Here is a 22,495-nt window from a genome sequence, read left to right on the forward strand (position 1 = left end):
CCAGGCAGCCTCTTAAACATCTATCTTCTGATGAGCTTTCACTTCAAAGTAAAGCTAACGAAGTGCCTGTCAACACATTGCAGTTAATGCTGTTGCTCTGACTACAGATGAATAAATATGTAAAAGGGGAAAAAAAAATGCTTATTCAACTCCTTAGATGGAAACCACTTTGTGTTTGCCCCGTTTCCTGAATTTCAAGAATTTTCATAACTGTTACTCAAATGTTTGTCATACTAGCCTTTTTTTTTTTTTTTTTTTTGGCAAATACTCTTAATAGAAAATTACAGTTGGTAATTTCCAATATTTGTGTTGGAAACCTGGTTTCAAGATATTTGATCCGGGCAGAAAAACACAATGCTTCATTTACATCTGATGCAAGCATGCCAGTAAATGGAGGAAGGTGACTGAGGGCGTAGTATTTAGACTGCTCCGGGAACTATCTTTTAAAACAGATATTTTTGTCAAGAACTAGAGTTTTAACCTCTTGCAATTTTGTTGCCATACAAATGCAGAAAAATCACGCCCTTTTTACTGAGGGGTATTTATGTACTGATCACACAAACAGCAAACTGGTTAGCTATTAAGTGAAGCAGAGTAACACCTTTTTTTGCTAAGCCTGCAACCATACTCTGCCATAGGAAAGCAAAGACAAATATTTGGGTGGACTGTATGGGATAAATGTTAAAATTACCCATGAGTTACTAAGTTCCTGCTCTTATCCTGGAATATACCACCTGTCAGGCAGGAGAAAAGGGGATTCTGGCTGGTTTTTGCTGGGTCAAGGAACTTGAAAGAGAATTCCCCCTGGCTGTGGGAATGCGGAGGACAATAAGCAATGGGCTTTTGGGGACCATTTCACAACCCAACTACTGGCATAGCTGCCATCCTGACAGCAGGGAAGGCCCTTAACCACCTCAACCCAGCGAATAAAACTAGTAGGATTTGTGAGCTAGCTCCTGGGCTGTTTACAGACCAGTGTGGTTAACTATAAGCTGACAGTGGTTAATACTAATTGGTTAATAGTCTGAGCTGTTATAGCTCAAGATCTGCTGAGCGGCACCTTCAGGCAGCAGCCGCAGGTCACAGAGGGCTTAAGGGTGGAGGGCTGAGAGCATGTTGATGGCTAAAGCTGAGCTACCTTAACTGCAGCAACCTCTTTGCTTTGGCAAAGGAGGGCAGGAAGGTGGGTTAAAGCCTTTCTAACCCTCCCTGCTTCCTGCCTGTGCATCTGCAAGCGGCAGGAACAGATCTCACGCATGACTGCCCTTTTAAGTGGAAATTTCTTGAGCGAAAGGTCATCTCTCCTATATATTTTTAAGATAAAAGTAAAACTGCTTCATAAAGAAGGTATGACCCAGGAAAACCAGAACTGTTCCTTGTGTCTAATGAAATGTAGCAGAGTGCCAGTTCAGACTCCAGCACAAGATCAAAGTAGGGTATAGTGTTTACGTCAATTTTGAGGAAAGATACAGCAAGCAAAAGGAAAACTCCTATCAAAGTTATCTGGGTTACAAAATAAGTTACACTCTCATCAGGCAACAATTTATATGGTCAAGAACATAGATAAGAAAATGCTATAGTAACAGTTCTACAAAACTATACGAGGGTTTGTAAGAACCAGAAGACGACTTAAAGACTAGACATAATCTTTTCACCACAACTGTTTTAAGTAAGCTTATTACTGAGATTAAATTAGGGCCACTGTCATTTAAGAGGTGGAAGAATGTTTTGCAAACATAGTGAAATAAAGAGCCTAGTAAAACTCTTATAAAACACGGCTAGCAATGATAAATTAAAATATTTCTTTGCAAAAGAAAACAAAGCTAGCTGTGTAATAGGAAGAACAAAGGATGGCACTCATCTTACTTCAAACAAATGTATCTTGAAATGTTTTCTGAGTTTGGCAGAATGCCTTTAAAAAAAGAAAAACAAAATAACCCAACAGCACTTCTATCTCTGTGGTGCATAACAGCAATAGCTGCTGACTTAAGTTGAATTTCTTACAATCCATGTCTAAGGAAACTGGAGGCAGAATTTGGGCCCACGAATTCAGCAGCCTCAGCTGATGCAGTTTATAGGTATAAGGAGATAACTTGCTTTAATGAGAACATTCATGTATCAAAGACTCATGAAGATGTTTACAAATTATTATTATACACAAATTGCAGTTTCTTCCCAAAACTAATCACAAAAGTTGATAAAACTTTTGGTTTTCTCCCACGCAAAATGAAGAAACTGAGCCCACTGCTCTATAGAACAGTTTAGGTTAATGTAACATCATTCAAAGTTTACTGACTTCATCCTTGTCAAGCTCTTCCTATTAGACTTTCAATTCCTGCCAGAAACACCTTGGTGGTTTTCTTGAATGCACAAATGGAAATATTTCTTCTAGTTTCTCAGGGGAAACAGGAATGAAAATTAAAAACTCTGTTCTTCAAAGTATGTCAGAAAACCTTCTACACTGGAAGGGGTTTTCCCATCTACTGAGAGACTATACATTCTCTGCCTCTCAAAAGTATGCAGTATACCATGATTACGTGTCATCAGTCTCCAAGAACCTGCCACCTTGGTCAGTCTTATTTCAGAAGAGGATTTTGTGATGTCTCTAGAGTTTCTGTGTGTCCCAGCATGTCTGAATATCCTGATGCGATTGCACACAAGCTGTGGAACCTCCAGATACCAAAAGCTCAACTTGGCATGTTTCTTAGCAGCTTTGAGCAGGAGGTTAGACCAGGCCTCCAGAGATATCTTTGAGATCACAAAATCATAGAACCATAAAAGAAAATCTTCAGCATCAATAATTCGGTCTTACAGAGGGAGATGGGTATACGAGAATGAGTCCTGGAGATAATGATAAGAAATTTATCATTTTTTTAATAGCAAGGTTAGGATCTCAAACAAGATAACCTGTAGTTTCAGCAACAATTTTGATATGTCTAATAGTATCGAGTTAAAGCTAACTGCAAAGGTACATTGGATCTATGGAAGAAAAGTACAAAAAGTCACTGATTACTTTAAACAAATCAATCTCTCTGAATAGTTGACTATCACTTAGCTCTTTATTTCAACAGACAGTGCTTTTCAGAGTTTGGCATTTCGCCCCAGGACGCATTTGTTATCAGCAGTGTCACTAACATTGCATAGACATAGCTTGAGAGACAAAACTCATTTGGGTTGCAGCTGTAACAGTGCAGCAGTAATATGATCCCAAACTGTGATCTTTGAATGATGAGCTCCAAGAAGCGAGGTTGCTGCTTTATTGAGCCACTGTTTCAACTCATGCAATGAATCATTTCCTTCAAGCAAATAGATGGTGAATTGATTATATGTATGTGTGAATAGGCAGAAATATAGATTAAAATTATTATAGATTGATTATCTCAAAAATGTTCATAAATATAAATTAAATCTACAATTCCAGGGGGAAGCAGGCTGTGCTGCAGTCATCTCAGGCAGCAGGGGACAAGGAATATTTATTCCCTCATCATTTTTCTCCCCCCTACCCCACCCCCAAAATGTTCATTTCTTCCACACAAGAGGAGTAAAGAACAAAGCAAAATCTCTCATGCTGCTGTAGAAGTTCATGGCGAGTCCGCATGTTGCATGTGGGGTCCCCTTCAGCTCAAAAATAATATAATAGAATTAGAAGGTATACTACTGAGAGAAAAACGCATAAATATATTGAATGGCTTCTCTATAAAGAACTTACATAAATTAGTTCAAAGGAAGATGAGAGCAGCATACAGAATGACTACTGTAACATAAAATGTGAACAGGAAAGATCAGTCATTGCTCAAAATAAAAGCAGAGTATCAAATAAAATTATTTGGTGACAAAAATAAACTACTTTAAAAAAAAAAAACCCAAAAAAAAACCAAAAAAAAAACAAACAAACAAAAAAAACCAAACCCAAACAAAAAACAAAACAAAACAAAAAAACCCCCATACTTTAGCTGTAGAATCTTCTGCCACAGGATGCTGCTGCATACCAGGAATTTCTATCAACTCAGAAAATGTTTAACTGAATTTCTGTAAGAAAAAATCCATCAAGGGCTATTAAACCAAAGATACTACATGGGAATCACCAAGTTGAAGACAACTGGAAAAGCACATGAGGGCAGTAGTACTGTATGGATGCTGGAGGAGGCATCCCTTTTTCACCACTCTGAGTCAGCATCTGGGGCTGGGGTGCATCTTTGGTATTACCTTTTAAATTGTTCTCATGTTCATGTGGCTAAAATTAATCTGGTCTAAAGAACTACGAGTATGAATTTACATGTGAGTTCCTGTAAGTGCATGTAAAAATTGAGAGCTATCATTCTGAGATTTATTTACAGCAATTCTTTCCTATAGTAACCATAATACACACTTCAGCTGTAACTGTGCTGTATTTTTAAGCAGCAGTATGTGTTGAAATGCCAGTACCTAGGGTAACTGCTTCGGTTTGACTCAGTATTGGAAGCAGAGGTTGTAACATATCCTGCTTTTATAATGTTCTGCACTTTGCTACAAGAGGCTGCAAAACGATCAAGGACTTGCTCCAGGTCAAATTACCTTGTTATTAGCATAATAGCTTCTTTTTATGGCAGAAAGAAAGATATTTCTTTACACAGTTACAGTGGGATGAGAATTAATTAGTGGTTCTTGAGGGCACAGAAGAATGTTATTTACCAGCACATCTACAAAAGGCAGTGTAGTAAGCTAAGGAAATGCCTGCGCAGCCTCCTGCCCAGCTGTGCCTCCACCTCCTACGGCAGCAACGTGCCTCCGATGCTCACGTATTCTGCCCTGCACAGGTCTTGTCCCATGAAACACATTCAGTGTTCCCAGGATAGCCTTGAGAGGGCTGTGGAATGAAACGTGCAGGAGATTAATCAATAAATCTTATGTGGATCCATATTTCAGAGGAATGTACAAACTGCATGCCTCTGGTTGAAGTACTGTTTTAATAGAAGGAACTTTCCAGTAATTCACAAAAGCTCAGTGGGACCCAAAATCCTTCTATAGAGGCAACGTTGCTGAGTACCCACCAGGTTTTCTTGAACTCAAATGAGGGTCAACACTATCAAAGAGGGTGACTGTGACCCATGGGATTAGGTGAAGTAATAGATGAGCTACTTAACTACCTTGTACCTCAAGAAGTCATTTATATCTCTGCAACTGGGAATAGGAGCTAATGTTGTGAATGTGGCCAGCCTGAGAACACTGTGTCTGGGATATTCTGTATTTCACTAAGAAGAGTGCTAAACAGTTTTAACAATGTCCATGGTGTGTTTTAATTAATCCTATTTGTGCTCTTGTATGTAAGCTCCTGGGTATGATTGTTCTCATTTTTATCAGTTTTGCCCGAGTGGCATCTACTCCGAGAACATATTACTGTATGTGATTTCATTTAAATTTTCAGTTGTAATCAAAGATAAATTACTGTGTTCAGGATCTGGCACTGCAATTCAGGAAAGACTATTCCTTCAGTTTAAACAAGAGCTTAAAATCCCACCAGCTTATATAAATGCCATTTTCAATAGGGATGAATCGAGTTCCTGAAGAGACATGTACAGATAGAGTGAAGCTGAGAACGCTCCCATGCCACATTTGTTAGTGATACACCAACATACTGCACTGCTGAAGCACTTTGGTTGTAACCTCCCTTAAAAAGCAAAACCTCACTGATTAGGTCTGAATTTTATTATTTTTAATTTTTTCCCACTTTCTTAATATTTACCAAAAAACTAACCCCAGAACACATCAGAAGAAGCGGAGATGGTAAGCAATGAAAAAGCAGACATGTCTTCAGAAGCAGCGGCTCCTGACAAGGATGACAGTAAGAACCCAGAAGCCGCAGAAGTGAAACCCAAAAGAGAAGAAAGTAAAACTCCCAAAGCAAACCTGAGGAAGTTTTTTAAACTGGTAAGCAAGCAGTCGGTTTCAAGTGTTTACAGCAATGTGTGTGGTGCGAGGACGGGTGGTAATTCTTCACAAAATCTCTTGAAAAGACATGTCCATAGCATGCTGCAGCACAGCTATGCCTGCGTCCAGCGGCCTGTGCTGCTGCGGCACCTCACCCCGCCGCCATTTGCCCCCCGCCGCCATTTGCCCCCCGCCGCCATTTGCCCCCCGCCGCCATTTGCCCCCCGCCGCCATTTGCCCCCCGCCCTGTGGTCGCTGCCGCCCGTGCCGCGTTCTGCATCTCCCTCTCGTGGCTCGCCCGGGAACAGCCCCGGGGCTCCGCGCCGGCCCTTTCCCCGCCACGAGGTGTCACAGGGCAGCCCGAGGGCTCTGAGCCTCCGAGGAAGGCTTCAGCTTCCCAAACCGTGCCCACGGGGTGCTGCGAGACCCGGGCAGGTGGTCCGGAAGCAAACCGTCCGCCATCAGCTTCGGCAGCATCCCCTGTCCCTGCGCTGCACCTTTGTTAAACCCTGTGCTTGCGTCGGGGGGGTGTGTTTTTAGAAGTGAATCTTATTTTGGCAGCTTATGTAGGTTTGCTAAGCTGGCACGTAAAAGTGTATGATTGCTGCTTCAGAGGTATTAGATGTTAGACAGAAAATAAAGGCACAAAGTAGTATGTAGTTCTTCCCAGAAGACTGGAGGGAAGAAGGAAAGCACTGATTTGATAACATGACCGGTGTCGTCGTGTGGTTATCCGCATAAAGCTATCCTGATGGATTGGCTTTATACATATATATGTGTGTATATAATACATGCATATACATATATACATATTGAACATATATATGTGAAATATATATATAATATGAACATACATATGTATGTACACACATATATATATATGTTCAAGGCCAGGTTGCACGGGACTTGGAGCAACCTGGTCTAGTGGAAGGTGTCCCTGCCAACGGCAGTGTGTTGGAACTGGATGAGCTTTAAGGTCCCTTCCAACCTAAACCAGTCTGGGATTCCATCATTTGTATACAAATGACAGGCAGACAGTATTCCTTGAAAGAGTCTGGAGAAGTGGCCAAGAAAGAAAATAATCCAAGTCCAGAACGAACACTTCTCTGATTAAAGTTGGCCTTGAGGATTTATATAGCAATTGATCTATTTTGGCAAGGTTTACAAGTACGTGTGGAAGATTTCTATTTTTAATCAGCACTGGGTTATTTTCAGGCAGTTACATTATGTGGGTGTCACAGTAGCTTATACATTAAAATGTGAAAAACGTAGTTACTTCCAACACGTTGTAATAAATAGTGCAGGTACATCGCTCACAAGTACATGCTGGTACATACAGCTGTGAACAGCCACCTTGTCAAAGGTTACAATTCCTGAGTCAGACCATAGAAGGTACATGCAACAACCCAAATGCTGATTTATTTTTTATTTCCAAAAGATTGGTGTTTCTTTTATTTTCAGGGTTTTGATAGCCCAACCCACAATGGGTACATTTACTTTTGTTCTTCAAAGTTACTTTATTACATAGTCACTCTGGTGTATCTGAGGATCCAAGCTAAAATTCTTAATATCAGTCAAGAATTATGCACCCAATGTGCCTTTAATTCCACATAAGATTTTACAAAATTAGTCAGTTTGGAAAAATCTCAACCTTATTCCTAAATCTGAGAGGACTTGTGGTCATCCTGCATAAAGGCTTGTCACGGCGGCACGTGCCAGGCATGCAGAAGGTGACTCAGGAGCAATGCAGATGAAACCTTGATGTCTATGGCAACCATGACTTCAAATCATGTCACCCTACCCAAAAAAATAGCACAGATTAAAAAACATAAAGCTGTTCCACACCCATCTTAGTCACCATGGAAGAAAACAGAGCTGTATTAAAAGTGGTAGATGTAATACTGCTCTGATCAGAGCAGGGGTTTAATCCAGATTTTGGCCTAGAAAGACAGAACTGGTATGTAGGCAAACATCTACCCATGTGGGAAACAGAACTGTATTAACAGGGGAACTGGTTTTGCAGCTTTTTGAAACCTTTAATATTCATTTGCTCTACTTTTGACTATCAATTCCAAACGGATTGTGGATTACTTTAATGTATTTATTGTCCTTGAAGTATGTCCCAGGCTGTTTCCTCTGAATAACTTTGGGATTACTGGATCAGTGCCATGCTGTTGCGCACAATCAAAAGTATGTAGCTGCTCTAGAGCTTCATGCTGACTGGATAGTCAGTATCTCTGATTCCTAAGGCAGACAGAAGGATTTTAAGCCACTGCTAAACAACTAGTTCTGTAAAGCCTTTGAACTAGTGGTGAGTGCTGAAAATGCATGAAATGTTTAAGACTCCAACACAGGCTTGATTTTCTCACAAGGAAAAGCAAAGGAAGCAGGACTTTTTTGACAATACTTTATTATTTAATACCCATTCTGGCAATAGGTGGAGTATTGCTCTGGCTGCTGAAAGAGATTGACTTTTAATTTTACGTTAATATGATTGTTTACTGGGTTTCTCTTCTGCCTGCAGAAGATGATCCCAAGGCATTCTGGTAGCATCCACAGTTATGTTACACAGGTCAACCACTCAGGTGCCTAAGAAAAGGTAGCTTATCTTCTTCTTGGGATCCAAGTTTGGGACTCACAAATTAAGTTTAATTCTACTTCACTCTATTGTGAGCCTCAGCCAGCAAGTCAGTTACTGTCCATGTGCCTCAGTTTTGACATATTCACCTCAGAGAGCACAAGCACAGGCCGATAGCAAGTAGACATTTAGATTCATAGCCCTGTAGTGACCATACTGACACAAGGATAGCCATTGCGGAACTAGGAGTAATTTACTTTGCAAAAGGCAGTGAGTATCTCGAAGACTGCCTGCTGACTTGCTCAGTACAGATGTCCCTTCTTATTTGTGATGAATCGTTTGCAATTGCAAAGGTCACAAAAGTCACTGCTGTGGTTAAAATGGGAGAGGGTTAACTAATGCTGTAAAAGCTATTGGGAAATTATAGAAAGATAGAACGTATTAGTTTAAATCCCCATGATTCAATAAGAGATGAAGAAATAGCACCGCTCTTTTACCTAAGACACACCTACATGAATGTGAAACCCTGTGCTTCTAAATTAAAGTCACTCATGCCTCATTAATCAAAATCAAAGAGCTATCTTATTATTTACGGGGTGGGATACATCAACCTCAGTGCAGATGTCTTGATAGAAATGACTACACCTGAGCTAGTCACCCCGAGTTCTCTTTAAAGGTATTGAGTAGAGATGAGCAGGTCTGAGAACCCCATAAGATCTAGGACATGTCAGGTGATGTGAGCCCTGAAAGTCACTGCTTTTCTCCATAGAATATAAACTAAAGAGCTAGGTAAGATAAATAAAAAATGTCTGATTTGGGATGTTTTGTGGAGATAGGGAGTAAAATGGCAATTTTTAATCAGAATTACCAACTGTTAACTGGGCCTGTAGCCTTTGTCCTCAGCTGGGAAGCTGACGTGGTTGGTCTGAGATAGCATTGAGTATGGTCTCGACAAATAAAATATCCTACTTTCTGGATTAATGAAGATGTTCCCAAGGAGAATATATCTTTCTGGAATAACAAAAAAGGCTTTTTCCAAATTTCAGCAGTGTCTATGCTGGCCTGCTTGTGCACATAAATAAACTTACACGTAAGAAATAGCATTTGGAATCAAGTTGACTATTTTACATTGTCCCAACTTAATTTTCCTTCATTATTCATGAGAATGTAGCAAGTCCATTGTCTGTCCCCACTCTCCTCCATTTGAAGATATGCTGATCCACCCTTCTTGCTGCAGAAAGCAGAAAACCCTTTCAGGAGCAGCAATCCTAAATGACCAGAGGCAAGGATAAGAGGTCAGCAGTGCTCTAAATAGAAATCCTTGTGATACTTACATGTATGTTTCACAGAAGGCAAGAGGCCACTTTGTCCAATACTCTCATTTGTTTAAAAAAAGGTGGATTACTAAAGGTTGGCTAAAATAGCTTTTTTTTTTTTTTTTTCCAGGATTGCTTATTTTAGGGGGAAAAGGTAGCAAAGTAGTTGCTGTTATAGCATAAACTTCTGCTTTTTAAGGCATTTAAAGACTTACTGAAATAGAAATGCAAACTAGATCTTATCACAATACATCTTCATACACTCTGGACTTAGTTTCTCTCCTGTAATGTTAAGACAGACCACACTGTGCTTCCTCCCCTCCATTTCTGCAACCTGTTACGCAGATAAAGAGTCACGAGCATAAACATGCAAGAAGCTAAGCAGTGGCATGTTCCAGAAACAGATTTTCCCCCACAGTTTGTGACAAGTAATGAATTGTCATGGAGTGGTTTAGTTTTCTATCGTGCTGCTGCTACGTATTGATTTCCTGTGATTTTATAGGAAAATCAGAGACTGAAACTGATCCTTGCAGTAACACCAAACTGGTCCTTGCAGTAACACCAAACATAGGATCAAGCTGATACTGTTGTGCTTCAAGTAACAAATCTACAAGCTGCAGAAAACCACAAATCCGCCTGATCTATCTTTAGAACAAAAGTCACATCCTTTCATTGTTTTCATTGAAATTAGGCAGTGAAAAATGACATTTAAATTTGGGCACTTTGAAATTCTGGAGTTTATTTTATGCTTTACTGCTAAGCTCTGTAGCTTATATAGTACTCAGGAGAATACCATGTTGAACTCTCTAACACACTTTTTAATTAAAAATATACATACCATTGCTTTTGTTTCTTTTATATCGTTAATTGTAACTAAACCTCAATCTAATTGTCACAAATCTTGTAATGTTTATTCATTGAGCTAGTTTTGTCAAATGGGTTTTTCTCATTTTTAAATCTAGGTAGAAACAGGGGATCATACCTTAAAAACCTATTTCAGAGTCAAGGTTTGACTGGAATGACCTGCCAGTGCTACAGCCTCAGGGTCTGCTCTCATTGTCCAGGCTGGGAAAGGTGGGCACCAAGAAGAACCATTACTTCAACGGATATAGGGAGAAAGTATAAACTGGAAAGCAGAAATTGGGAAAAGTGGATGGTGATGATAAAATATAAAAATATATCTATAAAGCTGAGTGGGTTTTAATTATTCATGGAATATGCACTTAGTATGATTGTTAAATAGAAAGGAAGTCCCACTAGATCTTCTAAGACAGATTTGCCTCTGAAAAGCAAGCAAAAGCTCTTTCTTAGAAAACTACAGTGGCAGGGCTGATAGCACTGTCTTGTTTACTGCCTGCTCTGATCTCTGGTCCACGGAGACCTCGTTCATGTTTCTCAGGCCTTAAAGGAAAAATTGACTTGCAAGAGACAATCACTTCACATAGAAAAGAACAAGCAGAAATCTACCTTGGAGATGTGGGTATTTCAAAAACGTTGGTAGAGTTTCTGAAATGTCTGGGTTTGGTTTAGTGTTGTAAAGAGTATCCTTACATCAAACCTTGCATATTTTGGCTCATGTGTGTTTTCATGTTGACTTAATGCCTCAAACAGGAACCCAGTTAGGAGCCCTATAATCCTTTATCATTTTAGTCAGTCAAGGGTGATGGAGGGACAACCAGTTCGGATGAGGTAAATGCCTGGATTTTTTCATCTTTTGGTGATGGGTTGTTGTCACCTACTTCCATACAACTCTAGCTTTTGGAATGCAAAGGTCACTGAAAAAAAAGTGCTACATGTTCACTGGGCTTTAAATGTTTACATATTTCATTACTTATCTATTTTTTATGTATTCATACTATTAAACAAATTTTAAAGGGTTGCTATCAGATTTTTTAAAATAAATAACCCAGGTATGTGCCTTTTCTTAAAATAGAGTTTTTATGTTCAGTTTTATTCCTATCCCTCTTGCCATTATTTTGCTTTCCTCATGTGCCTTGGCTTAGGCAGAGAAATTAAATACACACAGCTAGAATAGTTTTTACTTTGATTCACTCTTCTGTTGAGGAAGGGACCAATTAAGTGGAAACTCTACAGATGAAAAATGAAAGTGAAAATGATAACTGGTCACTGCAACTTAAGAAAAGCCATGAAAAGGCTTTTTCTTTTTCAGTTTTTGTTTCTTGCATTCTATGTTCATAAAAGGTAAACCAAAACTTTGGATGTGACCTTTACAGTGTATTCTTTTTGGCTTTAAAAATGATTCAGAAAAATCACATTTGTATTAGAAATGCAAATATAAATGTCTGAGAGTCAAACCCTCATCTGTCGCAAGTCGAGATATCCAGAATAATTACATTTAGTAATGAGAGATAAAACACAGGTTCTGAGTATAGACATAGGATTTCCTTTAACTTGAGTAAAACTGAAGTTGTATTGAAAACTGGCCTTTCAGAATTTCCTTTTTTATTTTCTTTTTTAATTATTAGTGAAATTATTTTCTCACTTCTCCTGTTTTCATGATGTCCTATGATAGTAAGGTTAATCTTTATGAATTATTTCTCTAAAAGCATCCCAAATATAGGTCTTGTCTTGTGACATTTATTCCTTCTGTTGTACAACAACCTTATGTAAGTGACTAAAAGTTACAGTCCTGGATGTACTTTTTATTATTTTAATTAGCAGCCAGTTTCCTTCCAGGCTTTTCTTAATCAACTTACTACTCTTTCTTCTTCTCTTGCTTGCACTGGTGTAACTAAGCACAGTTTTATTATACAGACAAGCTCAAGGCAGACTGTATCTGCTGTTGACTTTTTCCTTTTTTAGGATTTTTGTGAAATTTAGAGGGTTTTGTTCAATTATGCTATGGCATCTCTGGAATGCTGTGATTCTCCTTTGCTTTTCATCACTGCCATTCTGTATGCTAAGGAAATCATAACAGCACTGATCCAGAATCTGCAGAAATCTTGGGGTCTGCCTCTGTGCTTATAAAGCAGCCTTTTTTCAGTGCCTCTGTTAACGTTGAGAGAGTAAAAACAATCTGTCAGGTGCAGATCACTCTTTAGAATAAGAAACATTAACATGTTTCATTATTCATAGGCTTCACTTTGTATTTCCTGAGCTGCTCCCATCAATATAAAATATGCCAATTTCCTGCCTTTCAAAGTTAATATGAAACACCTCAGAGATTATCTGATTTGAACTTTTTTTTCTTATTTTGCCTGGAAAATGTATTATGAATTACTTTTTTTTTTTCAAGTGTTTTGTTTGACTAACATCAAAGGCTCAAACCTGCTCACAGAAATAGTCGTGTTGCATCCAGGTCAGATTTGGCTGCAATACTGTTAACTCTTGGGCACTGACACAATCAAGCACATGTTGTGAGGAAGACTTGGGTCTAATTTTACACCTGCAGAGTAAATCCACAGATTTCACAGTGTTAATAAGAGTTATTCTGGCACCTTTGAACTCAGACATACCCAGTCTCAAAGCTGTATTTTGGGTACTGTGGTTACTTTTGAATGACATGTGCACATTTGCAGTTGTACCAAAGACAAACATTTCAAAAGCAAACTTAGGCAAGTGAGAGCAGGAAGGGTCTTGTCAAACTAACTAATGGGGCCAGCAACTGACAGCTTCCCCTCGGATAGTTAATATGAGTCAAAAAGAAAGAGACAGGGTTAAAGTTGGGTTTATAAAGTTCTGTTTGTCTTTGTACTGGGAGAGCTCCTGCATCACCCGAACACTCAAAAGAGAATCCAAGCAGGTCTCTCTCTTCCAGCAAGGTGAAGAAGACACCTTCTGTGGTGCCTGTGCAGCCCCAGATGACAGTTCTCCCATACTCTGGCATTACTAAATGTGGATTAATAAGCTATTGACACTCAGATGGTGCCTGGCTATGGTGTGTGGGGCTACTGATCACTCGCATCTCCAGGTTTCATGTGCTGTCTCCATGGAAATCCCACAGAAGTAGAGCAAAGACTAGATTCAGGACTATTTTTAAGCCTAAAAGCAGACAAATCCAGATGTAAGCAAATATATACCCACATATGTCTGTCCTCTGGAAAAGGAAATAGTTAAATACAAGCACGTATTTTGTTGAGGACTTTAGCCTGCTGGTCAAGACTGAATGGATTAAATGGTTGCAGCTTCTATAATTTAAATGGGGGGGGGGGGGGTGTTAAGATTGGGTGTGGAAGAAAAGTGAATCAAGTGAAAACAGGCCAGCAGTAGTATTGCTACCCCCTCGCATTCTTGTTTCCCCAAAATTAGAGTTGCTTGAGGTTTTTTTTAAATAGATATGAGAGGTGTATTTGCATTTTGTTTCTCTGGAGTTTCTGCTTTCAGGTTTTTCTCTGAAATCATGATATCTAAAAATGCTTTTGTTTCTAATGAAAGCTAAGCTTGTCATGTGAGCATATAACCCTCCTCCTCTAGAACATCAAATATCTCAAGACTAATGATAAAATCCCCAAAATAAACTTACACAGCATTCAGCTCTGGGCTGTGCTTTAAGGGCAGATGTAAGATTTCCAGCTTTTCAACACGGCAAATTTATGTGCTATTTAAATTATTACGTTAATAAATACAGCAGTATAATTTTTTGCATAAGAAAACCAGAAAATCCCATTTACAAACAGATTTCCTATTAAAAGCATACCTAGTCACTTGCAGTGACAGTTTCATTGTCTTATCCTTTGTTTGCCAGGTACAATTTTTCTCCTGTCAACTTCAAACATATCCCTTGCTTCTCTGAGTTTCAGGATCTTTTCTTTTACTATGAACAGCTGCTCTGTCATTGTGTTTGGAATATTTGCTATCTCTTCTTTTGCACTTGTAGGTGAAATGATGCTGTGACCTTCCATAGCCAAACCCTGTGTTGCTAATTTTTTGGTGGAGTGTTGCAGTTTTGTAGAGGAGTTGATTTTTATCCTTTGCTTTATGTCGTCTTTCATTTCTTTCTTTTTCCTCACAAATCTTTCCCTTGCACTTTTTGAGTGCTTTCACAGCCTGGGATGCAAAAGCTGGGGTCTCAGTTGGCAGTGCATGCTTGTGATTCTCTGCATCTTTCCATGCATGTTCTCTGCCTCCTAAAAACAACTTCAGCATAGACATACATGTAAGTAAAGCAAGTCTATGCAGGGATGGTTTAATCCTGTAAGTAATTCTATCAGCTCCCTGGGAGTCCTTCCCTAAATCAAGGCTGCAGGAGTTCATCCCAAACTCTGTAAATGAAAACCTGTTGGACAGCAGGATTTCTCCCTGCCAGGTGGCCTTTCATTTTTTAATATATTTATGGATTGCCTTCCAAAATGTTTACATTTCACACTAAAAATAACCCGTGTTTGAAACTGCTTTAGACGTTAAACTCCACAGAGAGGCCAGTTGCCTCAGCTGAAAGTGAACCTGTGGGCCAAAAGAGCAAAGAGAGTTCAAAAGACAAGAAGTCTACAGTGGAGCTGAGCAAGCAGAAAGGCAGCAAACAGGAAACCAGGGAGCAGCCAGACTCCAGGGAGCAGCAAGCAGCCGAGACCGACTCTATCCACAACGGAGGAGACGCTTCAAAGGAACCCTCCTTCAAGAAGACAGAGAAGAGGCAGTCACTTGGAGGGTTTTTTAAGGGCCTTGTACGTGTACTTGATCTTACCTTTCTGGTTGGTTTTCAGCTGATTTAAGCAGCCAGCCTGCAAGCTGTTACTATGTGAGATCTGTGCTCAGATGGAGTGCGACTTCACAAGAAGTTTGCAGGGCTAAAGCCAAACAACATCAAGTTTTTGGACAAAGAAAACTTGGGCCTCAGGGTACTGATTCATGGGCAAATATCGTTTACTATGGGAGAGCTATAATTGTTCCCACACTGCTGGTTTAGAGGTTCATGCCTTGGCTACGGGGATGACTCAACTGTTCCTGTAGCAGGTACTGAACCATCTACAAATTACAGTGTGTTTATTAAGGAAAAGTGGAGGTGGTGCCGGTTTACCAGGGTAACCTGCCTGCCATGATGCTGGTTCAGCTCTTGCTTCAGAGCAGCTGGGATATCCCTGCAAGGTGGGAAATCCCTGTAAGGAAAAAGTCAGCATAGACCGCTGGGTGGGTGGGAACCAATATACTGGTCTCAAGATAAGCACCTCATATATTATCAGTTATAGACTAGTCAGAGCACACAAAAAAATACATAGTATTTTTTTCTTACTGCTTTTTTGGTCAAATCTTACCCTAGGTTTGCTATGTCCCCTTCACTGAAACCTGAAATGTAGAAAGGAAAGAATTCAGCATACTGAAAATCTGAGTTTCTATAAGGCTTGGTGTTACTGATGCAAATAGTGGTTCCTCAGAGCATTAAATAGATGGAAACTTTTTTTTTCCCCTTGTCCATACCCAGGGGCAAGTGTCGAAACAGAAGCACAGGTTAGACTTAGGACTGCCACTCAAGCCTTGGCAAGAGGGCAGATTTCCATTGCTTTTTATATATAATATAAATTTATATCTAAATTGCAGTTTGCTTCTCTTTCCTCACACAACAGCAATGAATCCACAGAGCTATGAGGTCATTTTTAGCATCTTGTGCAAACCGAGTTTCATCACAAATTTCAAGTGATGCAAAGAAACCAAACAGATTTGACTGCTGCCTGGAGTAATTCCTAGTGAATTTGGCTCCCTTGAGAGACAGACAGCTTTTTGTTTTTTCCTTCCTCCCTATCTTACTTGTAAGGCTGTCAGGAGAGAAAAAGAGCCAGGCAATCCTCCAGGTCTGAAAGAAGAGAAGTCAAACAATACAGACCAACATAGTAGTGCAGATTTGAACACTAGCCCTGTTAGAACACGGGGTTATAAAGTTAGGCTGCCGTGCAGACCAGAATGACTCATTCAGAGGCAGATGTTTTTCCACATCATAAGAAGTGTTTAATTTGCACGCATTTCACAGAATTACTATGTATCCAACAGAGAGAGATTTGCATTACCAAAATAATTACATATTAGAAGGGGAATTAAGAACAAAAGAAAAATAACTTTCTGCAGTATTGATTAGTGACAGTTCAGCCACTTCTGCTTTCTGTTTCACCTGATTGTTCCAGGGTAAAATCCCAGTCCACCATGAATCAGTGGGATTTTCCTGTAGTTTCAATAGAGAAAAAAAGTCCTGGAGCTCACCTGGAGTAACTACCAACTTGCATTGGCTTCCACTTTTCTTGGTGAGGGTGCTGAGGCACTGGCACAGGGTGCCCAGAGAAGCTGTGGCTGCCCCATCCCTGGGCAGTGTTCAAGGCCAGGTTGGACACAGGGGCTTGGAGCAACCTGGTCTAGTGGAAGGTGTCCCTGCCCATGATCTTTCAGATCCCTTCCAACCCAAACTGTTTTATGATTCTGCAAAGTCAAGAGGAAAAGTCTTTTTTCTTAACACAATGTGAAAAAGCCAGGCTATTGTTTTATATGTACCTGTGAATTACACTAGCTGGTTGAAGTTACCAAACACATGCATGGTCAGGCACACTTTGCTTTCCTCACCCTCTTTGCCTCCAAATTCTGCAAGAAATTTCCATTATGCACAACAATGGTGCATATGTGTAACATCTGATTGACGCTCACAAGCATGGTGTGTAGGTGTCATATCCTGCTCTGGGTATTGGCAAACTCCCCCCAGCAGTGAAATCAGGAGTCCTGTTACTTAAACCACTTAAATGATGGTAACAGATCTCTTATATCAACTGGAGGGGAGGAAAACAGCCACATTTTTCTGTCATAGGTTATCTAGAAATGGGGCAAATGTTAACTACCTCTATTATTTCTGGCAATAATTGAGATTTGTTTCTCTGGGCCGGAGATTTGTTGAAATCGAGCACTGACAGCCCTCCTTTATCAAAGTTCTCACTGTAGCCACTGTGTGAGAAAGGGTTTGTCTGTTGACAATTGCACTTTATTTTGTATGGTGTCATTCATCCAAGCTGTATCCCCAAATCTTTCATAGAGTTTAACAATGGATACGAATTTAGAATTATTCCAGAAAGGGAGATAGGATTAATTGCAAGCTAGCAAGGAAATAAGTTTTCCAGTGCAAGTTCATGAGAGACACAGAGAGAGGCAGGAAAGGTGCCTCTGATTCGAAGAGCAAGAAAAACCTGTTTGATCAAGAGAGGAGATTGTGAAGAAGTAAAATGACCACTTGGGGGGAAAAAATGCAAAATAAATGTAGAGGAAGTATAGATGTTTTGTGAGATATTTGTGCTTGCTTGAGTAATACGGCAGACAGTTTGGCTGTATAGTCCCTTACCTTCTGTTGCAATTATAGAGGCCAATAGTATTCCTACAGCTTCCCTCTCCCATTAACAGAAGATGGCACTTTGACACAACAACAACAAATCATAACAGTATAGCTGATTGGATTAGTTTACTGTGCTTTTGAACTGGGAGGGAAAAAGATGCCTTACAATAGATGGTTACCACTTTTGAATATCCCCAGAAAGAAAGCCTGTTCTGCAATGCTTCTAAAATATAATCTATCCGTCTCCTAGGTAGATCATAGTGAGTCCCAGGAAGGTGTAATCATTAATCTAGAAGTATTAGATCACACGCAAACCAAAGCCAGAATTTCCATTTCAAGATAACAGCTCAAATATCTGGTAACAACTTGGCTGAAATGTTAAGCTTTACGCTAATAAAATGGAATCAGGAGCCATTTAACAGGGGATCCAGCAGACTCTACTTGCTCACATAACCTGTGCTCACCAAGCTCCTCCTAAATTCTGGTGAGCTATTTTAACACCACTCTTTCCTGAATCTGTTGATTCCTCTGGGAAAGGGCACAGAGTAAGAGGATGTCATAGTGCAGGAATGCAGCTGATGGGAACACTGCAGTTGTGCTAACAAATGCTAAAACTCTTGATACAAATGGAGCCTCTTAGGAAAGCAAAGTGTTACCACCCAGTGCATGGTTTTAGCACAGATGATAAGGTCCAGTGGTTGTTCGTATAGTAAAAGAGATTAATTTATAAGCTATATGAAATGCAAAGGTATTTAGTGAGTCTTAGAAAGATTAGATTAGAAAGAAAAAGAGGGGGGAAAAAATAGGATTAATGACATTGTTTTCTGAGCTGGAATAACTCATTCTTAAGTTGTCAGAAGTTGGGAGTGCTTAGCATGTAGAAACTAATCTGACCTATTCTGATCAGAGTATCTAGTATACTGGCACAAGCTGGGAAAAAGTAAGCCTCAATACAGTGACATTCCTGTGTGTGCACTTTAAAGTGCTCTGCCCAAGATAATACATTCCAGCTTAGCTGTCACAAATGCAGGGAACTTCCACTGCACTGAAAGGGGCTCTGCAAAGTAACTGAGGGCAAGATGTGAGCCGATGGTATGGTGCTTCTGGTGATTCTGTATCTGAGGGCAGAGCTGGAATTTGTCCGTTAAAAGGGCAGGAACAAAGTTCTGTATTTCGCAGCAGGCTTGGAAATTCCAGTTTAACAAGAATCATCAGCCAGTCTCCCTCCAAGCTTCCTACTTTAATCAGCAACCACCTTTAAAATGGGTGCAGCAGGGAGACTGTCGTATAAACAATATATGAGACCTCTGCAAATGTGCTAAATGAGTCAAAATAGGGATTGTCTCAAATGAGCTCCTCCTCTACTTCTTCCTCCACCCTTTTATAGGAAGAATGGCAAATAGTATCATCGTGTTTCCTAGATCACTTTAGAAATGGCTTAATATCTTCATGCATCAGACAGGAACAGCTACAGTTGACAGACTCCATTACTCTTGTAAAATGGGAAATATTTTAACTAATGTGTAGTTTTTTGGAGTTGATGGATGAATTTGGAATGACTAGCTCATTTGGTATTGTTTGATGGATGTTAGAAACTATTACATTTTTTTTAATGTCTTCCATTTGCTGCTACATATAAGTGGCCAAAAAATTTTATTCTGGTCTAGAACATCTTCCAAACTCACCATCAGTGTAAGCAGAAGCAAACCCATTGCAACTGAGCTGCACAAGATTACAGTTAGGTTAAGATGGGGGGAGGTCTTTTAGTCCATTGCGGGGTTTAGCTGCTCTTTTTTATACTTAGGTTTTCAAAGGTGAAAAGTTAAAAGAATATCAGTGAGGTGCAGTCTAATCAGTATAAAACCCCCGCTGTTTTTACTTCCCTGAAAGGGATGAGGAAGTTGAGATCTTTAATTCTCCTAGTCTGATACAGAATAGTCCTATGGTGATCTGAAGTGATGAGTCAGGTTTCCACTGGAAACGTACTGTGTAAAAGGACAATTCACATACGATTCCGCACAGTTCCTATTGCAGGGAAAGCACATAGCAGTCACCTTTAGCTTTGTCATGCTGTTTTTTCTGTTTAGCATGTAATGATTTCAGCATCTGGCTACAAACAGGATTGGTATCCTCTGCAATGTTAGTAGTGACCTCTGAAATAGTGTTTCAGTGCTGTCATGTTGTGAAATTTTGGTGGCTTCGAGGCCACCAAGGCATCTTAAACTGAAGCCAAGATTTTTACTAGTCAAAAATGTAGTTGGTATAGCTAGATCTATGCATTTAATTCATCTAAGCCGGATTAGTGTCTTGAACTGGTTCCAAAACTAGGATTATATTTGTAGTGTAAAAAAGCTTTATCACTCTAACATTGTCAAATGCCTGTCATGCATAAAAGTATTTAATGTTCCTTTAACTTAGAGCAGACCAAGGCTGGCTATAATACACTATTAATCATGCTTGAAGGACTCTTAGCATGGTTTCAGTGAACCATTTAGGCCAGAGAAATTTTAAAGTTATGCCAAAACTGCACTACTACAAGTACACAGCAACATCCCTCTGGTATGTTAGCACAGTTTCTAAAGACAATTGTTTTTCATGCTGACTACGGAAGTTATATTAAAATAAGCAACACATTTAGGCAAAGTCACAAGCAGTAGCTTTCAGGGATTGTCACAATAGAGATGGTGCTCATATATTTATGCATATTAAATAAAGGGTAAATTAAGAAAAGCAGAGGTGAAACGAGTGGAAAAAATCTGGTAATAGAACTCTTAAAACATAATCCCAGATTTAACTGTTCTGGAATGTTTGAAAATTTGTATAAATTTCTCTATCTTATTCCACAGGGTTCCAAAAGGATGTCTGATGCAGAAGTGCAAACGGATCCAGTGTCTATCCTACCTGCTGGGAAATCCAAGTAATGAATATACTTGGCTGCTGAAGGATCAGCAGCTCTCTGAGAGCTCCCTTGCAGTAGGGATGACTCATTATTTTCCTTTACATGGCTGTCATCAAATGCCTGAGGCTAAAGCAAACATTGGTGTATCATTTAAGGTATATCATTTACAGGATTTGTTCATTAGATGTTAGAAAGCAACTCTAAAGATCATCAAGCAATGTGTAGTATATTTAAAGAAAAGTCATGTGGATGATTTTAAGTCTATAGAGGGGTGAGTATGTAAGATAAGAAAGTGGCAGTGAATTAAATAAATGGCAGGAAAAAATGCATGTGACAAAGGAATGCAGTTTGTGCAGCAAGGCATGAGCAACAAATCCCCAGCTTTAGAGAGCTTTAAAGAAGGCAGGAAAAAAAATCTCTTTTGATAAATGTTATACTTAAATGTAAAAACAACCAAGTCACCTTCTGTGGTTTTCGACAGAGCTGAAATTAGCAAAAAGTCTGCAGTATAATAGAATCAGTGGTTATAAAGTCGTGCTTCATATTGGTTATTAATGTAAATTAAAACGCTAAAATGCAAAGGCTTTGTATGATTGAGACAACTTCTCTTTTGTCTTGGTGAGGTGGGATAACAAATTAAAAACTCTTTCAGGTTCTAATAGGAACACAAGGGGGCACCCGCGTCCCCACCGCAGTCCTAACGCCGAGGCTGTACCTACGATCCTGTTATTAATGTTTTTCAGATGATAGGAAACTTAGTTGTTTCATCAGATATTTGTTGATATTCATACTTGTAATTAATCCTAATAAAAACCAAAATCAAGGCTGTCCAGGCATCTCCCTGCTTCACAAGACTCCTGTAATAGCTGTAGTTAATAAATTTTACAGAAAATTAAGATTTCTGTTTATTCAGCCCTGGGCTAACCTGGACAGGGGACCGTGGGCCTGACATTTTAATCCACACTAGCATCTGAACGATACAGTACTGTATATTTTGACCTCCTTATGATTAAATAAACAAATACTTATCCTTTAAAAAAAAAAAAAATCATTTGCTGCTTTAATCTTAAAAGAAAGTTTGTTATTTACATCCCTGCTTTCTGATGATTGATGTGACATTAAGACATAAATCAACACATAAAAGCCCTGCCTGGGAGTGAATAGCTGTCCTTCTTTCTTTATTTGAGCAAAGATTATAACTGGAAATCAAGTGAGAATTCTGTAAAATCTGCAGAATTACATTTCTAACCAGTCATAGGAGACAGAGGTAAAAAAGGCTTCTGTCTCTATACAAGCCATTGTAGGTAGGTGGTATTTTGCACTGGCCTCTGCAAACCTGTGGACTTGGTGGCAGATGACCAAAACTGGCCACTGCGTCTATGCCCAGAGAGCACAGACAAAAGGTCTTTGAGTTATAATAGTACTTTCTGTTCTCCTTCCTACCACAATAAGTCTTTCACACCATATAAAGTGATATCAATCAAGAGTGACTGCTTACAGATTTCAAACCTGATTCATAACAACCTGCTTCTACGTCT

The 22,495-nt window shown here is 39.4% G+C and overlaps 1 protein-coding gene across 1 annotated transcript in view; it reads left to right on the forward strand.

The window, feature by feature from the left end:
* BCAS1 (brain enriched myelin associated protein 1) overlaps positions 1 to 21,240 on the forward strand; it is a 47,889-nt gene extending 26,649 nt beyond the window's left edge. Inside the window, exons 9-11 of the mRNA XM_030503458.1 lie at positions 5,740 to 5,907; positions 15,159 to 15,425; positions 20,905 to 21,240. Coding sequence (XP_030359318.1) covers positions 5,740 to 5,907; positions 15,159 to 15,425; positions 20,905 to 20,979 — 510 coding nt within the window. The 3' untranslated portion in view covers positions 20,980 to 21,240. The remainder of the gene's footprint in view (positions 1 to 5,739; positions 5,908 to 15,158; positions 15,426 to 20,904) is intronic.
* Positions 21,241 to 22,495: the final 1,255 nt, after the last annotated feature.

This window comes from Strigops habroptila, chromosome 13 (genome assembly GCF_004027225.2).
Source record: "Strigops habroptila isolate Jane chromosome 13, bStrHab1.2.pri, whole genome shotgun sequence".
In the NCBI taxonomy this organism is placed as follows: domain Eukaryota; kingdom Metazoa; phylum Chordata; class Aves; order Psittaciformes; family Psittacidae; genus Strigops; species Strigops habroptila.